Source organism: Diuraphis noxia, unplaced genomic scaffold (assembly GCF_037042655.1).
Source record: "Diuraphis noxia isolate RWA-SAM2 unplaced genomic scaffold, SU_Dnox_SAM2 contig0001, whole genome shotgun sequence".
Lineage (NCBI taxonomy): Eukaryota > Metazoa > Arthropoda > Insecta > Hemiptera > Aphididae > Diuraphis > Diuraphis noxia.
This window is the reverse complement of record NW_028301711.1, coordinates 20,205,262-20,227,512: the sequence shown is the minus strand read 5'-3', so window position 1 is coordinate 20,227,512 and position 22,251 is coordinate 20,205,262. Positions and strand designations below refer to the sequence as shown.

At 28.4% G+C, this 22,251-nt stretch overlaps 2 protein-coding genes and 1 pseudogene across 2 annotated transcripts; 2 read left to right on the top strand and 1 right to left on the bottom strand.

Annotated features, from left to right (window-relative positions):
- Nucleotides 1-5,081: 5,081 nt before the first annotated feature.
- LOC149060284 (glucose dehydrogenase [FAD, quinone]-like) lies at nucleotides 5,082-21,267 on the bottom strand. Its single transcript, XM_089220241.1, has 7 exons — nucleotides 20,769-21,267; nucleotides 11,173-11,417; nucleotides 8,114-8,410; nucleotides 7,778-7,948; nucleotides 6,257-6,975; nucleotides 5,818-6,108; nucleotides 5,082-5,695 (listed from the first exon to the last, which is right to left on the bottom strand). The coding sequence occupies exons 3-7, from the start codon at nucleotides 8,301-8,303 to the stop codon at nucleotides 5,162-5,164; spliced, it is 1,905 nt and encodes a 634-aa protein (XP_089076367.1). The 5' UTR covers nucleotides 8,304-8,410; nucleotides 11,173-11,417; nucleotides 20,769-21,267; the 3' UTR covers nucleotides 5,082-5,161.
- On the top strand, nucleotides 14,577-16,590 carry LOC107170984 (zinc finger MYM-type protein 1-like). The gene is made up of 3 exons (XM_089228632.1): nucleotides 14,577-14,631; nucleotides 15,636-15,836; nucleotides 15,932-16,590. The coding sequence occupies exons 1-3, from the start codon at nucleotides 14,577-14,579 to the stop codon at nucleotides 16,588-16,590; spliced, it is 915 nt and encodes a 304-aa protein (XP_089084758.1).
- On the top strand, nucleotides 16,747-19,465 carry LOC149060285 (uncharacterized; annotated as a pseudogene).
- Nucleotides 21,268-22,251: the final 984 nt, after the last annotated feature.

Here is a 22,251-nt window from a genome sequence, read left to right as displayed (position 1 = left end):
AATCCACGCTAATAGGTATAAATTGTATTGTTGGACTTCATACTTTCATACAAAATAAAGTATATTAAGCGTGCTACTTAAATCGAATTATATTTTGTACGTAACTCATGGAGAAGTATTCTATTCGAAAAATAATGTATTTTTGTTTCTTAAACATAATTAATGAATTGATAAGATTGCAACAGCGATTATATTTCATACAAAACAAGGTATTTTTAGAAGGGGTGCAAAGTAAACTCAACCTCTAGATATCTATTATTGCGCCAAAACAAAAAATATGAACATTTTTTAATAACGAAAAATAAAGTTATTTAGTTATGAATATAATATGTTTTATATGGTATTAGTTTCAATATAATATGTAACATGAATAAACAAAATATGGTGCAAATCAACCACTTTATATATATACGTTTATGATAATAGATACAAGCTTGAAGATTATTTTAATGCTGCGAATGAAAGCTAGAGATTACAAAGCATTCAAAATAAGTAATCGGATTAGACAAAATTATATTATGTAAGACCGTTATCAAAGCTTCGTTTTTCGTAATTTTACGACTTATATAATATTATTACCGCGATTACTAAGTAATGATGGTTTTAATGTTTTGTCTCTCGTAGTCATCAATTCGCCCGCCAACATATAAATTCTATACCTAACTTACTAAATATTTATACAGGCTCGAAATAAGTATGACACGACAAACGATTTCCAAAACACTTTATAACACCAACTACAATAATATAGAGTCACGACTTCATGAGCTTATCTTTTGAGGGGGAATAGCCCCCAAACAAATTTAGGTGGGTGGGTAATTTCGTTAGGTGTTAAAGGTATGTATTATATATAAGTACGATTAAATGATTCCCTAAAAGTTATGTCGATATATTGCGGTACACTGGTACAGTGGTACTATATAGTGATAACAACATAATATTAAATTGAATTCAGTGTAGTATTTATTATGGTCAATTAGCATTATTATATTCATATAATATCACGATTTGAGATAGTACTATTTTTTCCACAAAAAAAAATATAAGTTTGGTGTCCATTTTCCTCAACATTATTTTCAACTAACATTATGTCCACTATTTTAGGGCGGTTTTGTTGTATTGCGTTTCGTATTATGTAAAGACAGAGTAATAGGCTATAGCCTATAGAATCGCATGTTGTGCTTATCGGTTGATGATTACATTATGGTATTGGCTATCTATATGAGCTATATCGAAAAACACTGGTCGGAGTAATTACAAAAAGTAAAATAATTATTTTTTATTACCTATGTCTATTTTTTCTTCCCTTTAACAAATATTTATTTGTTGCTGAAATGTCCTATAATTATAAAAAATAAATATATAATATTATAAACAACTTTTTATTTCTTTTTTTTGTATCTATCCATAAATTATTTAAATAAACTATTTTATTATTTTATTTATTATTTGTTGGAGGAAAATGGTCAAGAATTATTTTTTATTTTTTTAGAGGAAAATGTACAATGTACGAGTAGGAAAAGGTGTTGTTGATGTAGGTTTTTGGAGGAAAATGACTACGGCCCTTAAATCATGTATAATAAACATTGTAATTGTAGTTTATCACGATACAATTATTTTTAATTCTATTTTTAGAATTTAAAAAATTTTATATTTATATTTTTAATATTTAATATATAGTCAAAATATAGGTACCTATATTATAGGCAGGCTTACATTTTATGGTTAAGTGGTGGGAGGGGTATAATTTCAATGTTTGCCCCCCTAAAGAAAACGGACGTGACAAAACACATTCAAATCTTACTGATTTTTGCCAGATAATCTTATTTAAAAGCTGGATTCCGAGTAAACAAACCAATAAAATATATTAGGTTTACAATGTACGTTAATTTCGTTTGACTTAATAAAATATTATTATATTGTAGTGTTTTAAAAAAGAAATTTGATCGTTAAGATATTCATACACACTTTGTTTATATACGAGATACGCCGTGCGTGATTGCAACTGGCAAGGCTATATTTATTTCAGTTATAATTGATAAATATAAAAACAAAAAATAACATTTTTTTACATAATGAATTTTTGATGTTTCTTAAAATGTATTATAATAAATGAATGATGACATTGCGTCAGAGATATTTCATACAAAACAAAATATTTTTAGTGGTACTTACCACCACTTGTACAAGTACGTTAATGCCTATTATGTTATTGAATATTTTTTTGTTTAATTTATAAAATATAAGCATTTCAATGTAAGTACTCATTTACTATGGTCTTTTACGCTCTATAAAATGAGTATTAACCATCGTACACCATGATATGAAATTAATCATTTCTTAAGGAACCATGTTTTAGATAAATGCGTTTAAAACCAGCTGGTTAACGATAAAGCGTTATACAATTTCTTGTCATGTCCATAGAAACAAAAATTCAACGTTTTTATACTTCATGCTTTTAAAAAATCCGTTTACCTGTGATGATTTATATTGTAAAATAGTATATACGAAAATATAGCATTTTTATTTCTTGTTTGAAATTGGTTATAAAGTTGAATAATAGAATAGTTGAGTTTAAAAAGTATTTTTTAAAGTTGCTATTAATTTTTTATTTGCTTTCTTTTTTTGATTTTCAATTACTCTAACTAAAAGTGTTTAGCCCCCCCCCCTCACACACACACACACATAACGAAATTCTGATTATGCCTCTGAATCCAAACTTAGTTAAAAAATAAGACGATATAATATGATTTTTGTAGGTCCCGATTGCTAAGATAGTTTTAATTTTTGTTACTCGCAAATCGTTTCGCCCGTTAGAATATCAGATAGGCAACTTAAAATACACAGCATGTTCAACGTGACATAATATCATAGTATATTTTACATAATATTGGGATTCTACCTGAACAAACTGTTTATTAGATCAACTTCAAATAATAACTGACGATAACTGATATTCTCTATAATAACCATAACAATTGGCTAACACCCAGAGTATATAATTACCGTTATAAATTATGAACGAAAAAAAGTGGATAAGTGGATGTAACTGTGCTCTACAGTAAGTAACAAGTGGGTTGGTTACTGTAACAGATGGTATATTGGTATTAAATTTTATTTCAATGATATAATATCATTGTATACGAAAAACGATACTGAGCGGAGATGGTTTGTCAATCTAGGATATTTTATTCTATATTAATTAAAATTGCTATTTAAAAAAAAAAAAAAAAAAAAAAAATAGGTACCAATAAAATAAATTACAAATTAACCAAATTAGATTCGTCATGTACCCGACTCACTCAGTCATTTATAATTATATACAATTTATCATAGAGTATTAATATAAGTTATTAACGACATTAACTATTACGATAAGAATATTAAAAAAAAAAAAAATGTATCTTATCCCAATTGCCAAGTTGATGAGGGTTATTATTTCTTTAATAAAAAAAAAGAATATAAAGTATAGTCTAGAAATATAAAGTACCCACCAATAATATTTTTAAATTACCACAAAATAACTATAACTATCATTCTTGGTTATTTAATATGTAATTTCGTCCAAATTTTAACTTAAAATAACTATAAACATAACTGTGTGTGTATAGATTTATATTCTATGTTATGATATGAAATTAACTACTTAGGTACGTAAAATCGGGTTATAAATTTTTAATCCTTAGCTACCTATATAATTTGAACATTTTATAAATTTTTAACAACTAAAAGTAGACAAACTTATGAAAGATCATTTATTAAATTTTAAAATTTTAGATTTAGAAAGAAAATTTTTTATGAATTTCTAACTCAAAATAATTTTGCATTTTCGTGATTTTTACGTATTTGGTAAAAATTTCATTGTAATTTGGATAGATCTAAATGCTGGAAAATTAAATACATTTTTCCTCATTAGTTTTTAATTTTTATTACAGTCATTCAAAAATATTAAAAATACGTCAAAGATGTGCAAAATTTTTTTATTAGCATATTTTGAAGCTCAAATTTATAAAAATTACCAAATAATTTGTAGGTAGGTAGTTTTAAAAATGTACAAACTATTCAAACCTTATGTATATATGGCTAATAGTTTAATGTTATTGTTATTTCAAAATTCAATTTGTGAATGTTTAAAACTTTTAACATATTTTATTATATTTTACACACACAATGACTTTTAAAATGCAATATTTTCGGAAAATATTAAATTAATCTATCACACAGTAATAATGGTAAAGGATAATTAAATATATGTAGTAAAAAATTATCAAAAATTACCGAAAAGTTTTAATAACATAAAAACAGTATAAAATGTAAAAAAAATGTGCAAAAAATTTTCATATATGTTACAATTACCTAAAATACAAAGATAGGTATTAGAAATTATTGTTTGTATACTAGCAAATAAAAGATTAGATATTTTGTATTAAAATTTAAAATGTAAAAATATGATTTAAAATCGTGTACATGAATTTCGAAATCACAAATCCACTACTGGCAATATTTTCATTTACAACTTATACAATGATCATAAATATCATAGTCGAACAATATTTTAAAATTTTATTTTGCAATTAAAACCCTAATAACCTTATACAGTTCCTTGAAATTACCACTAAATATTTCTTTTATCATCATTTATCATACAACAAATAATTTTCAAAGTATTTTGTCTCTTTTAAGCTACCTATTTATAATCATTAATTATTTTAGATTTTTATTTAATTATTATCGATAAAAATATAATGTTTGATCTTCAAATAGCGTTTAATACAAGCTATTAATTTTTAGTTACAATCAATTTTGATTTTGATATATTTTATATCTATATTAGACTCTATCTTATCATAATATATTAAATATTAAATTTAACTTTTTACCGCCAAAACAACTACACAACCATTGCGCATAAAAAAGTATATATATTATTTTAATCATTATAATGTTTGTATAATATCTAATTTTTACAAAAAAAAATCCATAATTACTTACATATTAAGCTCACAGAATATTTATAACATAAATTATAATCAAAGTAAAATTATTTTTAATAAAAATAAGAGAAAAAAGTCGTAATAATATCAAAATGATTTCAGTTCAATATTTTATTTCTGGCAACATAGAATTAAAATCGATAAAAAAAATTGTTAAAAAATCATTTTTAAGATAATACTATCGCGCGTGATGTGATCATATTATTATAGTATCGGAATTTCTCTTCACGCCATCTGGCTTTTATCATGTCTGCGGCCTTCTCAGCAATCATTATGACTGGTGCGTTGGTGTTGGCAGCGACCAGCGTGGGCATGATGGAAGCGTCCACCACCCGAAGTCCATGGACGCCGTATACCTGCAGCTGTGGGTCTACCACGGCGGTCTTGTCCCCTTCGGGACCCATCTTGGCGGTACCCACCGGGTGGTTTGTGGACACGGTGTAATGCCGGACCATACATTCCCAGTAGGCGTCCGTGTACCTCGACACAGTCTGACAACTGGGGAACGGTACGTCATGCAGACGGCTATCGTACCGGCGAAGAGATTCGGTCTGGGCCATGGCCTCCACAAACTTGATGCCCCTAACCAACGTATCCACGTCCTCTCTGGCCGTCAGATAGTTGGGTATGATCAAGGGGTGCTCGAACGGGTCGGTGCTCTTCAACAGAATTTCTCCCCGGCTCTTGGGCCTCAACAATATCTGCAGATAAACAATACCATGAAATGTTGATTATCACCAAAGGGAATTGTTAGGGATAAAGAGTGGGTTAGGGGAACAGTGTCATGAATTTTTCATATTTTTTTGAGACATATTTTACTCACAGTTATAGCGGACCAAACGTCTTTATCGAGAATAGATTTATACATTGATTTGTAAAACGTTTCTTTTAGCCCGTGGGATTTCCACGTTTTGAATCCACTAATACCAGAAATGGTGGAACGAGACACGAAGTTCAACCCGATGTCTGGTTCCTCTTCTGATAGATTGCCACATTTTGAATTAATAAACGCCATTGCTTCTACACCACCCATGACCGTTAGTGGCCCATTGCTCTCCGACGCATACCTAAATGCCGAATCGATACTTTCCGTAGTCTCATTCATTAGCGACACCTATACAACAAATTAAAAATCATTATATTGATAAATTATAATTGAATACAGTGAGTCTGTATAGTCACCGTTATTAAAATATTTTTATCAGGTAAAAATAAAATCATTTATGCTATTTTTAATTTATATAGTATTTACATAGTATCACCTTTTTGTTAATCAAAAATGTCAGACCCCCAAATCCGATGTGGTCTTGTAGATTTTTTCCGACGTCTAAACTGGAAATAATGGGTATACCCATTACTTTCAGATGACTTTCAGGTCCTATGCCTGACAGCATAAGTAGCTGCGGAGAATTTATTGGGCCCGCTGACAGCAACACTTCTTTGTCCGCCCGAACATAATACTTTATGTTATTTTTTACCATTTCAACACCGGTAACAATTTTCATTTCCGGGTCAATTCTAATGCGTGTGACAGTCGTGTTGAGGGTCACGTGCAGATTTTTTCGCAGACTGGCTGGTTTCAAGAATGCTTTTGCCGTACTGCACCTAGAACCATTTCTGATGGTTCCTTGAGGTATCATAAAACCCGTTTGACGTTGGCCATTAATGTCGCGTACATCGTATCCCATTTCTTGTCCAGCCGAGATGAACGCTTCGGCTAATGGCGTTTTATACGGCGCTTCCGACACCGTCAGATATCCACCAGCCGAATGGTACTGGGTACGCACTAAGGACGAGTTTTGGTTGTCCTCCGATTTTTTAAAATAGTGGATTACGTCATTGTAGCCCCAACCGGAATTACCTTGTTTCAACCAGTTTTCATAGTCAATTGAATTCCCGCGTGCATACAACATATTGTTTAATACGCTGGACCCACCTAGAACTTTACCTCGAGACCAATTACACCTTTGATCATTCATAGCTGAAAATGCAATAAAATATAATATTAAAATTATACTAGTTATACATATACATTTTGTAATGGGTATTCGTCAATAAAGGTTATTGGATGGTACTTTTGTAAACCCGAAAAAATATCACGATAGAAAAATAAAAATCCAAATATTTTTGTATTATAGGAATATTATGTTTATTGGAATTTTTAACATACTTAGTACAATGAAGGATATCTTGTAGAAAAATGTAGGTTATGTGCAATGTCTATTTATTATTTAATGTAAAGTTAAAATTTGATAAATTTTTGAAAAAAAGACATGTTTTTTTTTTTAACATAATATGTTTTCAGACTAAATACAGATTATGTTTTTATTTTCTAACTCTAACCGATTTTGCGTAACATCTGCGTTTTAATATGAAATTATTAACAAAAATATATTAATGATTCATCGATTTTGTTTTTAGTGGAAAAATATTGAGTACTGTGTAATGGTTTTTTTTAATCATAGCCATAATAACCTAAATAAGTGTTATAAAACTTACTACCTGAATTGCTTTTGGTATATTTCATATCTTAGGAAATTAACATTGTATATGTACCTACTGGAAAACTTAAAAATTGTAACATTTGTGTAATTTTTAAGCTACAGAAGAACTTCACAAAACTTTTACATCAGAAGAGTACAACATTTAAATAGCACTACTACATCATTAACAAATCAAAATATAATATTAATTTTAGAAATTCAGAATATCTACACTTGTGCATCTATATTTATTTATTGTCGGTATGTAATTACTATGTTATAAATGTAAGCATTACTCACCCAAACACGCTGTTTTTTGAGGTTCAGTTTTATATTTCCAATCAATCTCGGATAGTTGCTGATTGGCAGCCAACAAAGGCACGTCTGTTAGTATCGTTTCATAACCACCAGCTTCTATTAGTAGTACACTCCAATCTTCAATTTCGGTTAATCTATTCGCCATCACAGCACCTGGGTAATTATTGTTGTTGTATTTTATCGTTATCATATTTTATATAGGTATTTAAAATTGAAGAAATTATCAATGATAAAAAAAAAAATTACGAAAGTACAACTTGTGTATTATATTATATTATAATTTTATAAGATAATACAAATATACTGTATTATTTGTACCTGCCGATCCACCGCCGACTATAATGAAATCGTAATGCGCAAGTATCATATCTCCAGGCAGGTCTGTGATGATCTCTTCTGGCTCAGTATCTGTTATATCTCTACGGAAGTAAATATAAGTTGCATACAACATGGACAGAAAGACTATTTTCGATGTTGATTTTGAATATCTGATAGCGGAAACCTCCATTTTCTTCTTCTTATTTTAACACAACTTATACAGAGGAATAGCACTCCTTTTGTCTCAATCGATAATTGATTATGTTTGCACACTACTTTATTGATATGGCTTCACTTCTATAAATGATCCAAGGACATATTAAAATATGCTAAATTAAATTATCATGTTACATGATATCTTCAGAATATATACTTTCACCCTTAAGGATTCACAGCTACTTGGCCATATGTCGTGACGTGTGAGGGCGTAGTAACTATGATTACAATTGTATGGTGGCCAAATTGGTTTAAAAATTGAGTTGGACCTAGTCGATTCTTGGTATACTCGTTTACAACTTGGTAATTAGATGATGAACAAAAACTAACGTCCACGCGATGACTATGTGATTTTATCGACACGACACATGACGGAGCAGCTAAATCCGGCTTTAGATTTTGATATTTTACAACTATATTAGTAGGTAGTTAACATAAAAAATCTTTAAATTGGTACTTATATTATATTTGTAAATTGTTATCATATTAAATTGCCGGTCTACATCGACTACAGTAAATACAAGTTATTTGAATATAAAATCCAATATTATAGTATTGTAGCTTTAAATAATAATTGTTATTTAAAATACACTATTATTTTAAAAACTACTTTCATGAAAACTAATAAAATCTACTTAGGTATGAGAAGAATATTATACCTATATAATAATTGAATATAATTTATTTTTATTTTTTGATCAATTTTGATGGCCGTTCTTCAATTTAATCGGGGATAAAAAAAGACCTTCGGGATTTGGGGGAAAAATAATCTATTTTACCAAACACTATTTTCAAGAAAAATAATGTATTTTGAGTGCTTATATAAAAAAGTTTTTAAATACATTTGCGGAAACTTACAGTTTAAAATCGCATAGCGATTAGATTGTAAATATAAAAATATTATATTATGATTACAGCTTGTTTAAAACACACAATTTGTACGGATCATTATTTACGAAATACGGCAAATGAGTAATCATGTTGACTGCGTAGACCTATGCTAACATAGCCGATTACCTAATGATTGACCTAACCCAGCGGTTCCCAAAGTGTACGTCGCGGAGTCTTGACAGAGACGGCGTAGTGCCATAGAAATTTTATATGATTCAAAAAACCAACAATGGTCGCAACGAAAACGATTACGATTATGTAAATAAAAATGGATAATTTTATTTGAAGACAAACTTTCATGACAATCGTTTAAAGTTTATATTTGTTTTAAGCACCACGAGCCTAAAAAAGTTTAGCGACAGCTGACCTAACCTATATAGTTAACTTACGTACTATTGACATTTTTGTAGTTAGTTTTTTCATATTTATTTTAAACAATTTTGAATTCAGCGTACTAATAATACAAGTATTTGTGGGAAAAAATACGTATACCTACCATATATTTAGCTAGAATACGATTTCTGAAAGAAGTCTGGGCATGCCTATGGTTGTACGATTTTAACATTTAACAATATGTATTGTTATAAAATACTTGCAAGACCACTATAATAGCAGGTAAATTCAATAACGATAACATATGGTCCAGCACCGAAAATTCTCGAAACGACCATTTATATTTTACTATTGTTGTAGATTTCGTGGAATCCGTAATCCTCAAATAAATAAACACATCACGTTCTTTAGATTTTCTACGTATTGATAAATAAAAAAGAAGTGTAAATAATGTATTTTTTACCTGCAACATCGAATAGTGGTTTCAGACGCCAACTATGTCTGGACCGTAAGTAACCAAGACACCGCAGGGAAACCATATAAATATTTTTTAAAGTAAAATGTCGCATTTAATTTTAGTTATTGAATTAAAATAAATCGTATCCTGTCTTTTAGGTATTTACTATATGGACAGTTGTTGGCGTAGCTAGAGGGAGGGGGTTACATACATTCTCGACTACGGCACTGCAGGATTATTGTTAATGTTATGGTACCTATAAAATATAATATGTAGCAAAGGAACGCGATATTAAAGGTTATGATATAATATATAGGACTCAGTTTTATGTTTTATTTGTTTCCTCATAACACTTCTAGCAGAATAATGATAATTTTTTTTATTATTATTATTAAATATTTAATCTTGTTTGTACTTTTCCTATATAAAACTAAAAATTATTCAAGTAACGGGGAGGGCATTCACTCCCATCGTCACCCCTCAAATACAGCACTATGATGAGGTCTAAAAAGGAACCGACGCAAACCAATAATATTGTACCTCAAGGTTAAAGTAACGATAAGTTGACGTGTCAACAAAATGTAATTTAAAATATTTTGTGTCATCAGTTCGGAGTCTTAGGGATGAACTACAACCTACAAATTAAAACGTTTAAGGTATATATAGGCAGTAGCTAGAACATAGCTCACAATACATGTTACAAAAATATAAGTGATACGATAAAGTTGAATAGGTAATGCATGTGGGGTGGATATTCGCAGAAAAAAAAATGTAAAATCGACGCCAATTGAATATTTTGAAATTGCCATATGAAATATTGAACAAACCAGAAATGAATCAAACGTTTTGAAGAACACCCGTGGTAATGAATCATTTGTTTATTTTTATTAAATGTATATAAGACATAAGAAAAATAGTATAATATTATGTATTTATATGGCAGGTGGGTTTGAGTTAAAATCTTAACAGAAAAATTGACTACAAACTACGAAGAAAATCCCTTAATCACCCTTGCAAGTAGGTAAATGCAAATCGATAATATCAATAATAAAAAAAATGTATGATAATATAAAATTAAAAATAATTTACGACATGTTAGACTGCTAAAAAAAATAATAATAATCACAAAATGTGTGTATGTAATATAGTATAATATACTCACAATTCATAGAGGTACAGCACTACAGCTACAGGTTATTGGTTGGATTCTGTGTGAATTGGCTGTAGGTATAGATGTTGCCGAGGTGAAAGATAGTTGTAAACAAAATGAGAATTGGAGATTCCTAAAATGTTATAACGGCTGCAATTGCCCACACGCGCTACCTGTGTCGTATTTACCAACTTCGTCCTTCAGGGAATGTATACGACTTCCACTAAAATTTGAAATGACCGTTTCCGCTAATCTACCTGGTATGGCAAACTTTATTATTATAATATATTCCATATTTTTGGAAATTCATTTCATTTTCACATACTCAAGTACTTACATACAAAGTGTGGATTAAATTATCAGTATTAGAATTTATATAATATTATGTTGAAAATAATAATGATAACTATAATCAACCATTGTAAAAAAGTCACTATCTATAAAGGTACCTACATCATAATAAATAATGTATAATACTTTGTCATAGTTTTATATAATAATAATTATTATTAAGTCATACCAAAAAATTCATAATATTTTGTTTATTTATTTGACGTAAAATGCAACATGTTTAATAAAGTGATTTAATTTTTACTGTATATATCTATAGCAACATTATTTCCGCTAGGTCAAAAAGCTTGAATATTAAATGTAAGGTTCCTGATATTTTGATACAATAGCAATTTAAAAATATTAAAAATTCATAGGCACGATTTTTTTATAAGTATTTAAAGATCAAATTTTTACAGAAGTTATAACATTTTTTAGTAGGTAGTTAAAACTTTTTTAAATGTTCAATTTGTATGGCTATAGATAGAAAATTTAATACCAGGTTTTCACTTAAGTGGTTCATTATGTAACAAAAAAAGTATAAAAATTTATAAATACATTTTTTTGTATAGTTAATTAAAATTTAAATTTGTACGAAATTATACATATTAAATAATCAAGAATAACGATTTTAGTTATATTTTTGTTATTTAAAAATATTATTCGTAGGTAGGTATTTGAAAGTTTAAAGTATAATACTATCAGGGATATACCAAAATGATAATAAACAAATAATATGAATACAAATTACCAGCCAGAGTAGTAATAATAACATTATACTAATATACATATATTATAAATTATCCTGTAGGCCGACAAATCGTCTCCGCTCAGAATCGTTTATTGTATATAGGTACAAATTGTACAATGATATAATACCATTGAATTGAAATTTAAAATCCATTGCAGTAATCCACATGTAAATTTTTGTACATCAGATCGTCACTCACTTAATTTTTATTTAAGGTACTGAAAATATAAAATTCAAAATCAGATGTAAATATATTTTTGAATTATAAATATTAAAACAAGTTAAGTTTTCAAAAATTGATTAGAACAATACAAATTGACTTAATTAGGATGCATTGCAAATTTACGGGTATTGGATATCGAGAATATCGTGTGGACAGTAGGCATCTTGTAGTGTAGGTACAACATAACTAAGATGCGGACAATATAAATAAATTGAACGTGTTGAATTAAACTTGAGTTTAGCTACTAGGATCCTACTTGCATCATACATTTTAACGTTTTAATTTAATTTAATTATTAATTATTTTATAATGCATAATATATATGCTATGTTGGATTTTGTATTATTTAATATTTTATATTTTACACTCTATGTATAAAAATCTTGAAGTAGGTACTACACTTGAAACTTAGGTACTACTATTAGATTTAAGAATTTAGCAAATAGAAAAATAATTTTTCAGCATTATGTACCCATGTATGTGACTCATTTCACTCAAACTCGATGGTGTTACTAGAATAAATAGAGCTTTTTTAGGTATGAATATGCAATGTATCGTTGATAATTGTATTAAGTTCAGGGCTTTAGGATTAGGAGAACTGACAGAATCCCAAACAAGTAAATTTCAAAACATTAAGTACCTAAAATATTATTGTGAGTTGTGTGGTTTTCTAAATTCTTTTACCTGATTAATTTCAATTTATATTTTAATAGCCTGTAGGTACTTTACACTTTTACAGTTTAAGTGAAAATTATTGTTGAACTTATGGCAGGAATATATTTAAAAGAAACAATTTTAATATTCTCAAAAAATTTAAAATTGAACAAAAACAACTGTACACAATCACTTCAGACAATGGTGCAAACACGTTAAAAGAAATGAATAAGACAACAGCATTGAATAATGAATTTAACAATGATAGTAGGTATTGAAAAAACAACTGATGTCAGTTCAGGATGTTCAAATTCTTCATCTTATAACAGAAGTGATAAGTAAGACAATTTTTTAATTCATAATAATACGTTTCATCTTTCATAGTTTCATACTATCATTATCATTATACCAAATTACCATTACCTTCATACTATAATGTAATACTACTATTATTTAAAAAAAAATATTGTGCATAGGTATATTTATTTTTTAGTGTATCCCAGTATTATAATATATTTAGGTCATAATTTTTGTAAAAAATATTGTATTCTTATGTACCTATCTATTCTTAAATATCTTAAGTTAGATTTTATCTTCTACAAAGGTAATTTCAATAGGTACACTATTTATCAGTTCTTGCTAATTTGGATCTTTATTACCTACCTATCATGGTATTTTTCTGTCACAGTAAAATCAACTAAATAATATATATTTATTAAAATTATAGGAAAATTTGTAATACATGTAAAATTTAAATATGTAATAAAGGTAATTTTTTACTATATTACCTTAATGGGAAAATTGTATTCTCTCTTTATTATTTCTGAAAAAATTGGGTAATTTTCTAGTTTAAAACAATCATAATCTTATAAATATTTTTAATAAGACCTTACTACTTGAATACTTGATATAATATGTCAATTTCATATAGGTACACACAACCGACCATTTGTAATCGAAATAATATAAATTATATTTTTAGAAACTACTAATTTATAAAAATTTCTGTTCATTTAGTACTGAAGCTGCTCCAGTAACAATATTGGATGATGAACAAATAGCTAATTTGCTCAATGAAGATAGTGAATGCATTTATGAAGAGTATGAAGAAACAGAACGTGTATTAAATAGAATTCAGTTAGTAAACCTTGACGAGTGTTCAATTTTTAATAGTAAATTAACTGAATTATATTTTTACAAATGTACTTTAAGAAACTGATATAAATACAGTTTAATAGTAAATTACCTACTTAACATAATATGAAAAATTCAATTGTTAAAACCAAAACTTATTTTTGCTATAGGTATTTGCTGTGTAGCTCATACCTTACAATTAGCTGTTCTTGATACCTTGAAACAGTGGCACCGAACTAAGGGTTCAAGTCTGGTTATGACCAGACCAAATTTTTTGGGGATGTGGGTGTGGTATACCGACATACCGTATACACTATACGAGTAATGAATAGTGTGACCAGACATCTCCCATTAGAGGGGATTGTCCGGTTTTTCAGAGGTGCGTCCCTCATATCTAAATGTCCCACTTTGGCCCCGCATTTATGAAAATTGAAGTGGTATATTATGATTCTACACTCTAAAGCACGTTCTATCAGACTTGTAATCATGAATTGATAATAATAAAAAAATTGTATTTAGGGATAAGTATTAAAACTGTAATTGTGATTGTAAATTAAAATATGTTTAAGTAAAAACTTTAACATTTTAAAATATGTAGTATCTAATGTTTGTCTGATTTGTTTATCAATAAAAAATAATTTTAAATAAGATGAAATGTAATGTATTTGCTATTATTATGTATTTACATTTGTTACGTACCTCTTTTTTTAAAGTGTCCCCCTTTAGGATAAAATAATTATGGTCACACTAGTAATGAAAAGAAATATTAAGGAAATATAGACGGAATAATATTATGCATATATCGTTGGCATACTAGGTAGTATATATTATGACTGATAGAGAATTTCCAAAAAATGAAATGAAGAAGTTAGTATGATGTTAATTAATTAGTCACATTTTTGTGTTGTATTTTGAATTTATAAAATTACGGAATTCTTTCATATTTTAATTTAGTTGTTTTTATAGTTATTTTTATTAAAAGGCTTATAAAATGGGACTCAAAATACTTTTAGTGTAGTTAATCATGTATTATTAAATAATTGACTGAAATACCTACTATATAACTTAATTGGATAACTAATTTTGGATTTATAAAATAATGTTCCTATTTCATAGACATAGCATATAGGAAAAGTGTCAACCAATATAAATTAATATTAATAATGTAATGAAACCTAATTATATTAAATTATAAATTGATCAAATTGGCATTTCTATAAATCACCTATTAAATTTACAATTTTCCGTAAAAATTTAAAATTTAAAAGTAATAAGTATGTGAAAAAAACCAACATAACCAACCTCCTAAAGTCATATTTGATATTTTAAAAAATTGTGTTGAATTAATATACCAATATACCTAATTAAAAATGTCAATTTTAGGAGTTTTCATGAAAATTGATTTTATAAAAAATTTGGTGATGAAACAATGGTACATAGATTGGTTAACATGCTCTCCATCAGAAAACAGGGTATATTGTTCACACTGCATGTTATTCGGCAAACATCGTCAAAGAGCGTGGGTCCATGATAGATTCCAACAATTTAAAAATGGAACAATAGCCTTGTTGACACATGAAACTAGTTCAGTTCACGTGGATGCCACTCTTCAAGTCAAATTGAAAAAATCTGTTTTGCCATTAATACTATAATTCTATAATACTATATTTCTATAATAGAAGAACAAAGAAAGCAAGTAGCTTTTAATAGAGAAATCGTGAGTCAACTAGTAGAAGTCACAAAGTTCCTTAGACAACATTCGCTCGCATTTAGAGGTCATCGAGAAAATTGGTCAAAAATCATCAAACAAAATTTTAAAGACTTGCTATTGCTTCTGAGCAACCATTCTCCTGTGATTTCTGTCCACATTGCTAACATAAAAACACATTCTAGAAAAGAATTATCTTTCATTAGTTGGGATCGTCAAAATTTATTGATTAATGCAATATCCCCAGAAATAGTTTCTTTTATCAAATCAGAATTAAATAATGCACAGTTTTTTGTATACGTATTGATTCAACATTTAATATCTCTAGAAGAGAAGAAGTATCATTCATTGTACGTTATGTTGAGGACTCATTATGAAATTAATGACCGATTACTTGCAATGAAGGATTCAGTAGAAACCGCTGGACCAGCTCTATTTAATTTATTTTCAAAAGTAATAAATAGTCACAATATTGATTGGAAATCATATCTCATTGGACAATCATATGATGGTGCAGCAAGCATGCAGGGAAAATATAATGGGTTACAAACAAAAGTTAAAGAATTATGTTCTCAAGCAACTTTTGTGTGGTTAGGTCATGCTCATCGTCTTGATTTGATAGTGGTTTGATGTCGCATCTTGTTTAGCTGCTAAGAATCTATTTGGTTATCTAGAAAAGGTGTTTGTGTTTATTAGTTGTAGTAAAAGGCGAAACTTTCTATACCGTGAAAAACAAAAATCTTGTACCCCAAAGCAAGGATACAAGCAATAAAAAAAGTAGAAACTATGGTATGGATGTCACAGTCATATGCACCTGCCACTGTCCTTAAGACACTTGATGCCATTTTAGATACATTAGATGAAATAAAAAATGTAGAAGGTCAAGTTAATTTCAAAACTGGTACTGAATGCCTGAATGCAATGGTTTAACTGAATATTTACACTCTTTTAATTTTTTGCTTTTTGCAAATATCTTTAGTAAAATGTTTGGTTATATAGAACCTGTGAGTAGAGCACTTCAAGCCCACAATATTGATATAATCATAGCCATGGACATGTTAGCAAAAGCACAAAAAAATATTGAATCACTTCAAAATGATGATATGTTCCAAAATATTTATGAATCTACTAAAAAAGATGGAAAGGTATTTAACTTTGATTTACAATTAACTACTAGTTCCAATAGATGAAGACAATTCCCTTGCCAATATGATAAAAAAATTAAGAGATCAAACATTAGAAGACCTTGTATTATCCTACAAAGTAAATACATACTTTGTGATTTTGGATATTATCTCTGCAGATTTAAAATTAATGATAATTACATTGAAGTAGCAAAAGATTTATACTTGTTAACCCAAAAATGTGTTTCAAATATAATGGAAAAATCAAGTTTTCCACTAGATGCTTTTGTTTCAATCTGTAAAGTTTACGACAAATATTTAGTCCTAGTAGATGTTATTTGAGAATATAGTCAATTTATTAAATCCAAAATCAATTTAAATTCTGGGATTACAGATAGATAAATTATTAAGCAAAGTTCGACTACTTGTTAGAAAGCTGCACAACCAAACTTATATTTATTTAATCAAAAAGGAGAAATTAAAATTGCCAATTTTGGATTGCCTAACACGTTGGCACTCAGCATTTGACATGCTAGTGAGATTACAACATCTAAAAGCATTTATCCAAAATATGGCAGCAAATGACCCTAAATTGAGAAAAGTTGAGTTGAGTCATTAAGAATGGCAACAAGTAGACATATTATTTACAACTCATTTACCCTCCAAAAACGTATACTAAAAAATTGCAATATGAGCAATTAACTCTGACTCTACTGATTTTTATGGAGGTTGGATTGCTTGTAGAATCAAAACAGAATCCTTGAACAATACATTTTCTAATAAGTTGGTACAGAGTTTGAAATCTAGAGAAATAAATATTATGAATAGGGAACGGATTTTAATTTAAATAAATATTTTTATGTAGTAATAGCATCAGAAAGTTTTCGATATATGCATACGTTTCAATTAATTTCAAGTAATCTGATGCTAATTTTACTTTAAATATTTTAGAATAATTAAATTTTTTTATAAATAAATACATAAATTATGTAATATTGTAGAATTTTCATGTATGTTTTAACTATTTTACAAATAAATATACGAATTCTGTATTTAAATGTATTATTAAAGAATTTCCGTTTTTATTTTAGTATTTTATGATACAATATGCGATACGATTAGGTATCTGTACTATACGCCTTTGATATCAAACGACAACGATTCAATATCTTATCTAAGTAGTAGGTAGGTAGTAATAATTTCAGTATACGAGTATATGCGTTCACTTTTCGATCAGTATTCGTATGAGCGTTATTCTATCACGTCATTTTCGTATTGTGTCCGTTTGTGTAGTTATATGTCGTTTCTAACAGTTTCCCACATGATGATTCAGAATAAATTGTAATTTTTTTAAAATTTTAAAATTATTTTATCTTATTTTCAATTTAAATATTTAAATATTATACATTTATAAATAAATATTCATTAAGTAATAAACAAATATATATTTAAATATTTTTGATTTGATATTAAATTAAAATCCGTTCCCTAATTATGAACAACAAAGTTTTTTTAGCAGCAATTTTCTTATACCCCTGATTCAACATAACATTGACAGAATACCAATGTAATATTGCTATTACACATTTAATAAATATTGTTCCACACATAAAAAAACTTGAAATGAGTTTAGTTGATTTTGAAAATATTATTGATGAAAGTTTGAATAGTAATGACACAGATAGACTTGAAGATTTTTTGAAACAAAAAGAAAGTGATAACCAGTGCAGTTCAATTCCAAGTTCAACTCCAAGCCAACCAAATTCTCAAAATTCAATTTCAACAAAAATGGAAACTTTATTAAAACATACAAATTAGATGATAAGCCACAAAACAAATATTCTAGAGTACTGGAAGACAATGAAGACAAAATATCTGGAAATTTATCAGCTGGAACAAATAGTGTTTTCTGTACTGGCAACCCAGATTAGTGTCGAGCGGCTTTTTTCAGACTTAAAATTTATACTATCGCCTTATAGATGCAATATAACATCTATACACCTGTAAGACCAATTGTTAATGAGAATAAATAGATTATTTAAAAAAATTATAAAAAAAAATTTTCAAGTAAAATTACTAGTTGAACAAAAAATATTTTGGATATTATGTTGATATAATGATATTATAATATAATAATTATCTTAAGCTTTACACATATTATTAAATATGCATTTTGTACCTATTCCTCTCCTTATTTATAATATACTATAATTTATTTATTAATTAATTTATAATAAGGTTGATTATCAAACCAGTGTATATTATTATAATTATAATATTTATGTTTTGTATGTTTGACTATTAATTTAAAATTTAAATATATTAATATTTAGGTTTTGTTTGCTAATAATTTTTTTGAATTCTTACGAAGTTTGGAATAAAGTCAAACTTTCATAAATGTCAGTAAATTATTGAATATAATAGGTAGTGTATTTTTCACAGTTTTACTTTTTAATTTTAATATTATATTGTATTGTAATGATATTATATTACCTATATTCTTAAATAGGTACACTTAATTACAAATAGGTACTTATCATTAAATAGAAGTTCTTAGTATATTCATTTTTTTATACAGTACTCAATTGATAAAAATAAAATGAAAAACAAAATTCAAATAATAAGGGTTATAACCGGTATTAACCAAAACCGAAATTTGATAATTTTGAAAACCGAAACCAGAACTGAAACCGAAATTTTGAATTTTTGATAACCAAAACCGATAAAATCATAAAGGTTCCAGTCTCTGATTGATATAAATTTAAAAATATAGTAGGAAGTTCGGCTGTCATATAGTATGCTGTCTACAGGTGAATTTACGAGTATAGTATGCAGTCTACCGCAAATAAATAAATTAAAAATTATATCATAATATTATAATATAATTATTGTAGTAGTAATACCTAGTAAAAAATTAATAATTAAAAATTTGTTTGAAAAAAAAAGCATTATCTTACCTATAATAGTAAACACAATTATGATAAAATAAGCTTAATGAATATAAGAATAAATTTTCTCACCTCAAACTTTGTGATGTTTGACAATTTGACATCCCTTTCTCTTGCAACGTAAAATTCTCCTTTCCTCACCTCTATCCTTACGTAGGTATAAATTAAATTAATTAATTAAAAAACTTGTGGTTGATTGTTCACAATTAATAATTAAATCGAAATCATTTGCCAACACATTGAGTGTATAAAATATAAATTGTGGTGTCGCACAATAAATGACTTACCTACTGAGCTATTGAGCCCATACTTTTACAAAATGTCGAAGGTTATCTGTGTATAAGACAATAAAGATTAAATGTTGACCGGAGAAAAAGATTAGTGTATCTAAAAAATAAATAAACTGAACCCTACATAAAAACCGGCCGGTCGCAGATAGACCGCATCCTACAGCGACCGGTAGACCGCATACTACATGACAGCCGGAATTTCAGTAAGCCAATTTAGCATTTCCTACAATTTTAAGTGGAAACATTCGTAGAAACATTGCTTAAATCGTGCATTTATACGAATTGCATAATAATTTAATACCTGTCTATATCGACTATATCACGATCGGAAATTTGATATTTATAATCGTTAATCACAAATCAGGTGTTAAATCAGTCTGATCATCTAGTGGTGGTTTCATGAAATATTTCATACTCATTAAGTCTTAACATTACTCTTCGCTTACCATACTGCCTTAAATCATCATAATGATGAAATGTAGTGTAGAACGGGTAGGTACAGTCGTTGACAGCTGCAGCTGATAGATCAACACGACAACGGCGCTTATTAATCGGTTGTAGGTGTAACTGCGGTTTGTTCGGCCCTGCAGCGGCGCTCATCAGTCGCCACAACAGTTTGCTCATTAAAAATGATGACAATGACAATAACGATAAATTAATGTGATACGGAAAATATGATGGAATGTACTGATATATATTTTCTACTCATTCGCGCCATTATATTTACCTTCGATAACAACATTCAAGTACGGAGAACCACTGGTTTTTCGTTATCGCGCCGCAGCGTCAATTTATTCAGCAACTTGCAAAAACAGTAGAGAGTAAAGTTGTGTACACCGCCGGAAAGCAACTCTTATGATATCATAGACGAGAGGCAAATCGTTAAAAGAATTATCGAACTTTTTTAATTCGGGAGACGACTTTACTGTCGTGCATGGCCAACACGACAACGGCGTACGTTAAACTGAAATTTATTGTTTACCTACTACCCGAGATGGAATGAAAGCATACCATACGTCAGGGGTCTCCAAACTAGGGCCCACAGGCCACATTCGGCCCGCGAACAATTCTTCAACGACGCTCGCAAAGGCACGTCTATAAATATGTGTAATGTCCAGGGCAGGATTTAGGGGAGGGCTGAGTGGGTTTCAGCCCAGGGGCCCCCACAAATGTTATGATATTTAAATTAGGTTACAGGAAAAATATTTTATTTATATACACGTCATATGCAATTAATAATAATTAATAATAAATAATATTGACCATCATTTGGACATTTAAAAAATTTGATATTACCAACTATAATAATAGATGTATTCGCGTTTGTTGACAATGAACGGTGTCTAAGAATCTAGCAGTGGCGTAGCGTGTGCATATGCTGTGTATGCACAGCATACACTTCCCAAATTGAAATAATAATTTTTTTTTGTATTAATAATGTAATATTTTTATAAAAACATGTTTGATTGTATTAATTTAATATTTTATAATATTATAATATTTTTTATATTTTCTTCTAAGTACATTAGGATTGATTAATCCGCAACACTACGGCCGCGTCGCGCTATTGTCCGTCATATTTATATCTAATGGCTAGTACCTATCATGTAACATGTTCATTATGTACGCAGTAATGCAGTATGCACGTTGGCGATTGCATACTAGTACAGACATTTAGCGACAGCTATTTATATTTCTTATCGATAATATTAATAACAAAACATAGAATGCTCGCGGTCGTGTTTACGTCACTCGTGTATGCTGGATCAGTATTGCATACGCTATTGCATAGAGCCGTCTATCGTATATTTTGCCGGCTATAATGTTATATTAAAAAAATATTATTTAAAGTTGTAAAGTGCGTATAATTAATTTATATTATAAGTGTGACATATCGTTTTTAAATTAAAACTATTTAAACTAGTTTCG

Coding starts and splice junctions, on each gene's coding strand:
- LOC149060284 (XM_089220241.1), bottom strand. CDS start 8,303: ATGGAGGTTTCCGCTATCAGATATTCAAAATCAACATCGAAAATAGTC. Junction 6,976..7,777: donor TCAAAAAACAGCGTGTTTGG/GTGAGTAATGCT, acceptor TTGCATTTTCAG/CTATGAATGATCAAAGGTGT. Junction 5,696..5,817: donor ACGTTTGGTCCGCTATAACT/GTGAGTAAAATA, acceptor GTTTATCTGCAG/ATATTGTTGAGGCCCAAGAG.
- LOC107170984 (XM_089228632.1), top strand. CDS start 14,577: ATGAATAGTGTGACCAGACATCTCCCATTAGAGGGGATTGTCCGGTTT. Junction 14,632..15,635: donor GATTGTCCGGTTTTTCAGAG/GTGCGTCCCTCA, acceptor TGTCAATTTTAG/GAGTTTTCATGAAAATTGAT. Junction 15,837..15,931: donor CTTGTTGACACATGAAACTA/GTTCAGTTCACG, acceptor TTTCTATAATAG/AAGAACAAAGAAAGCAAGTA.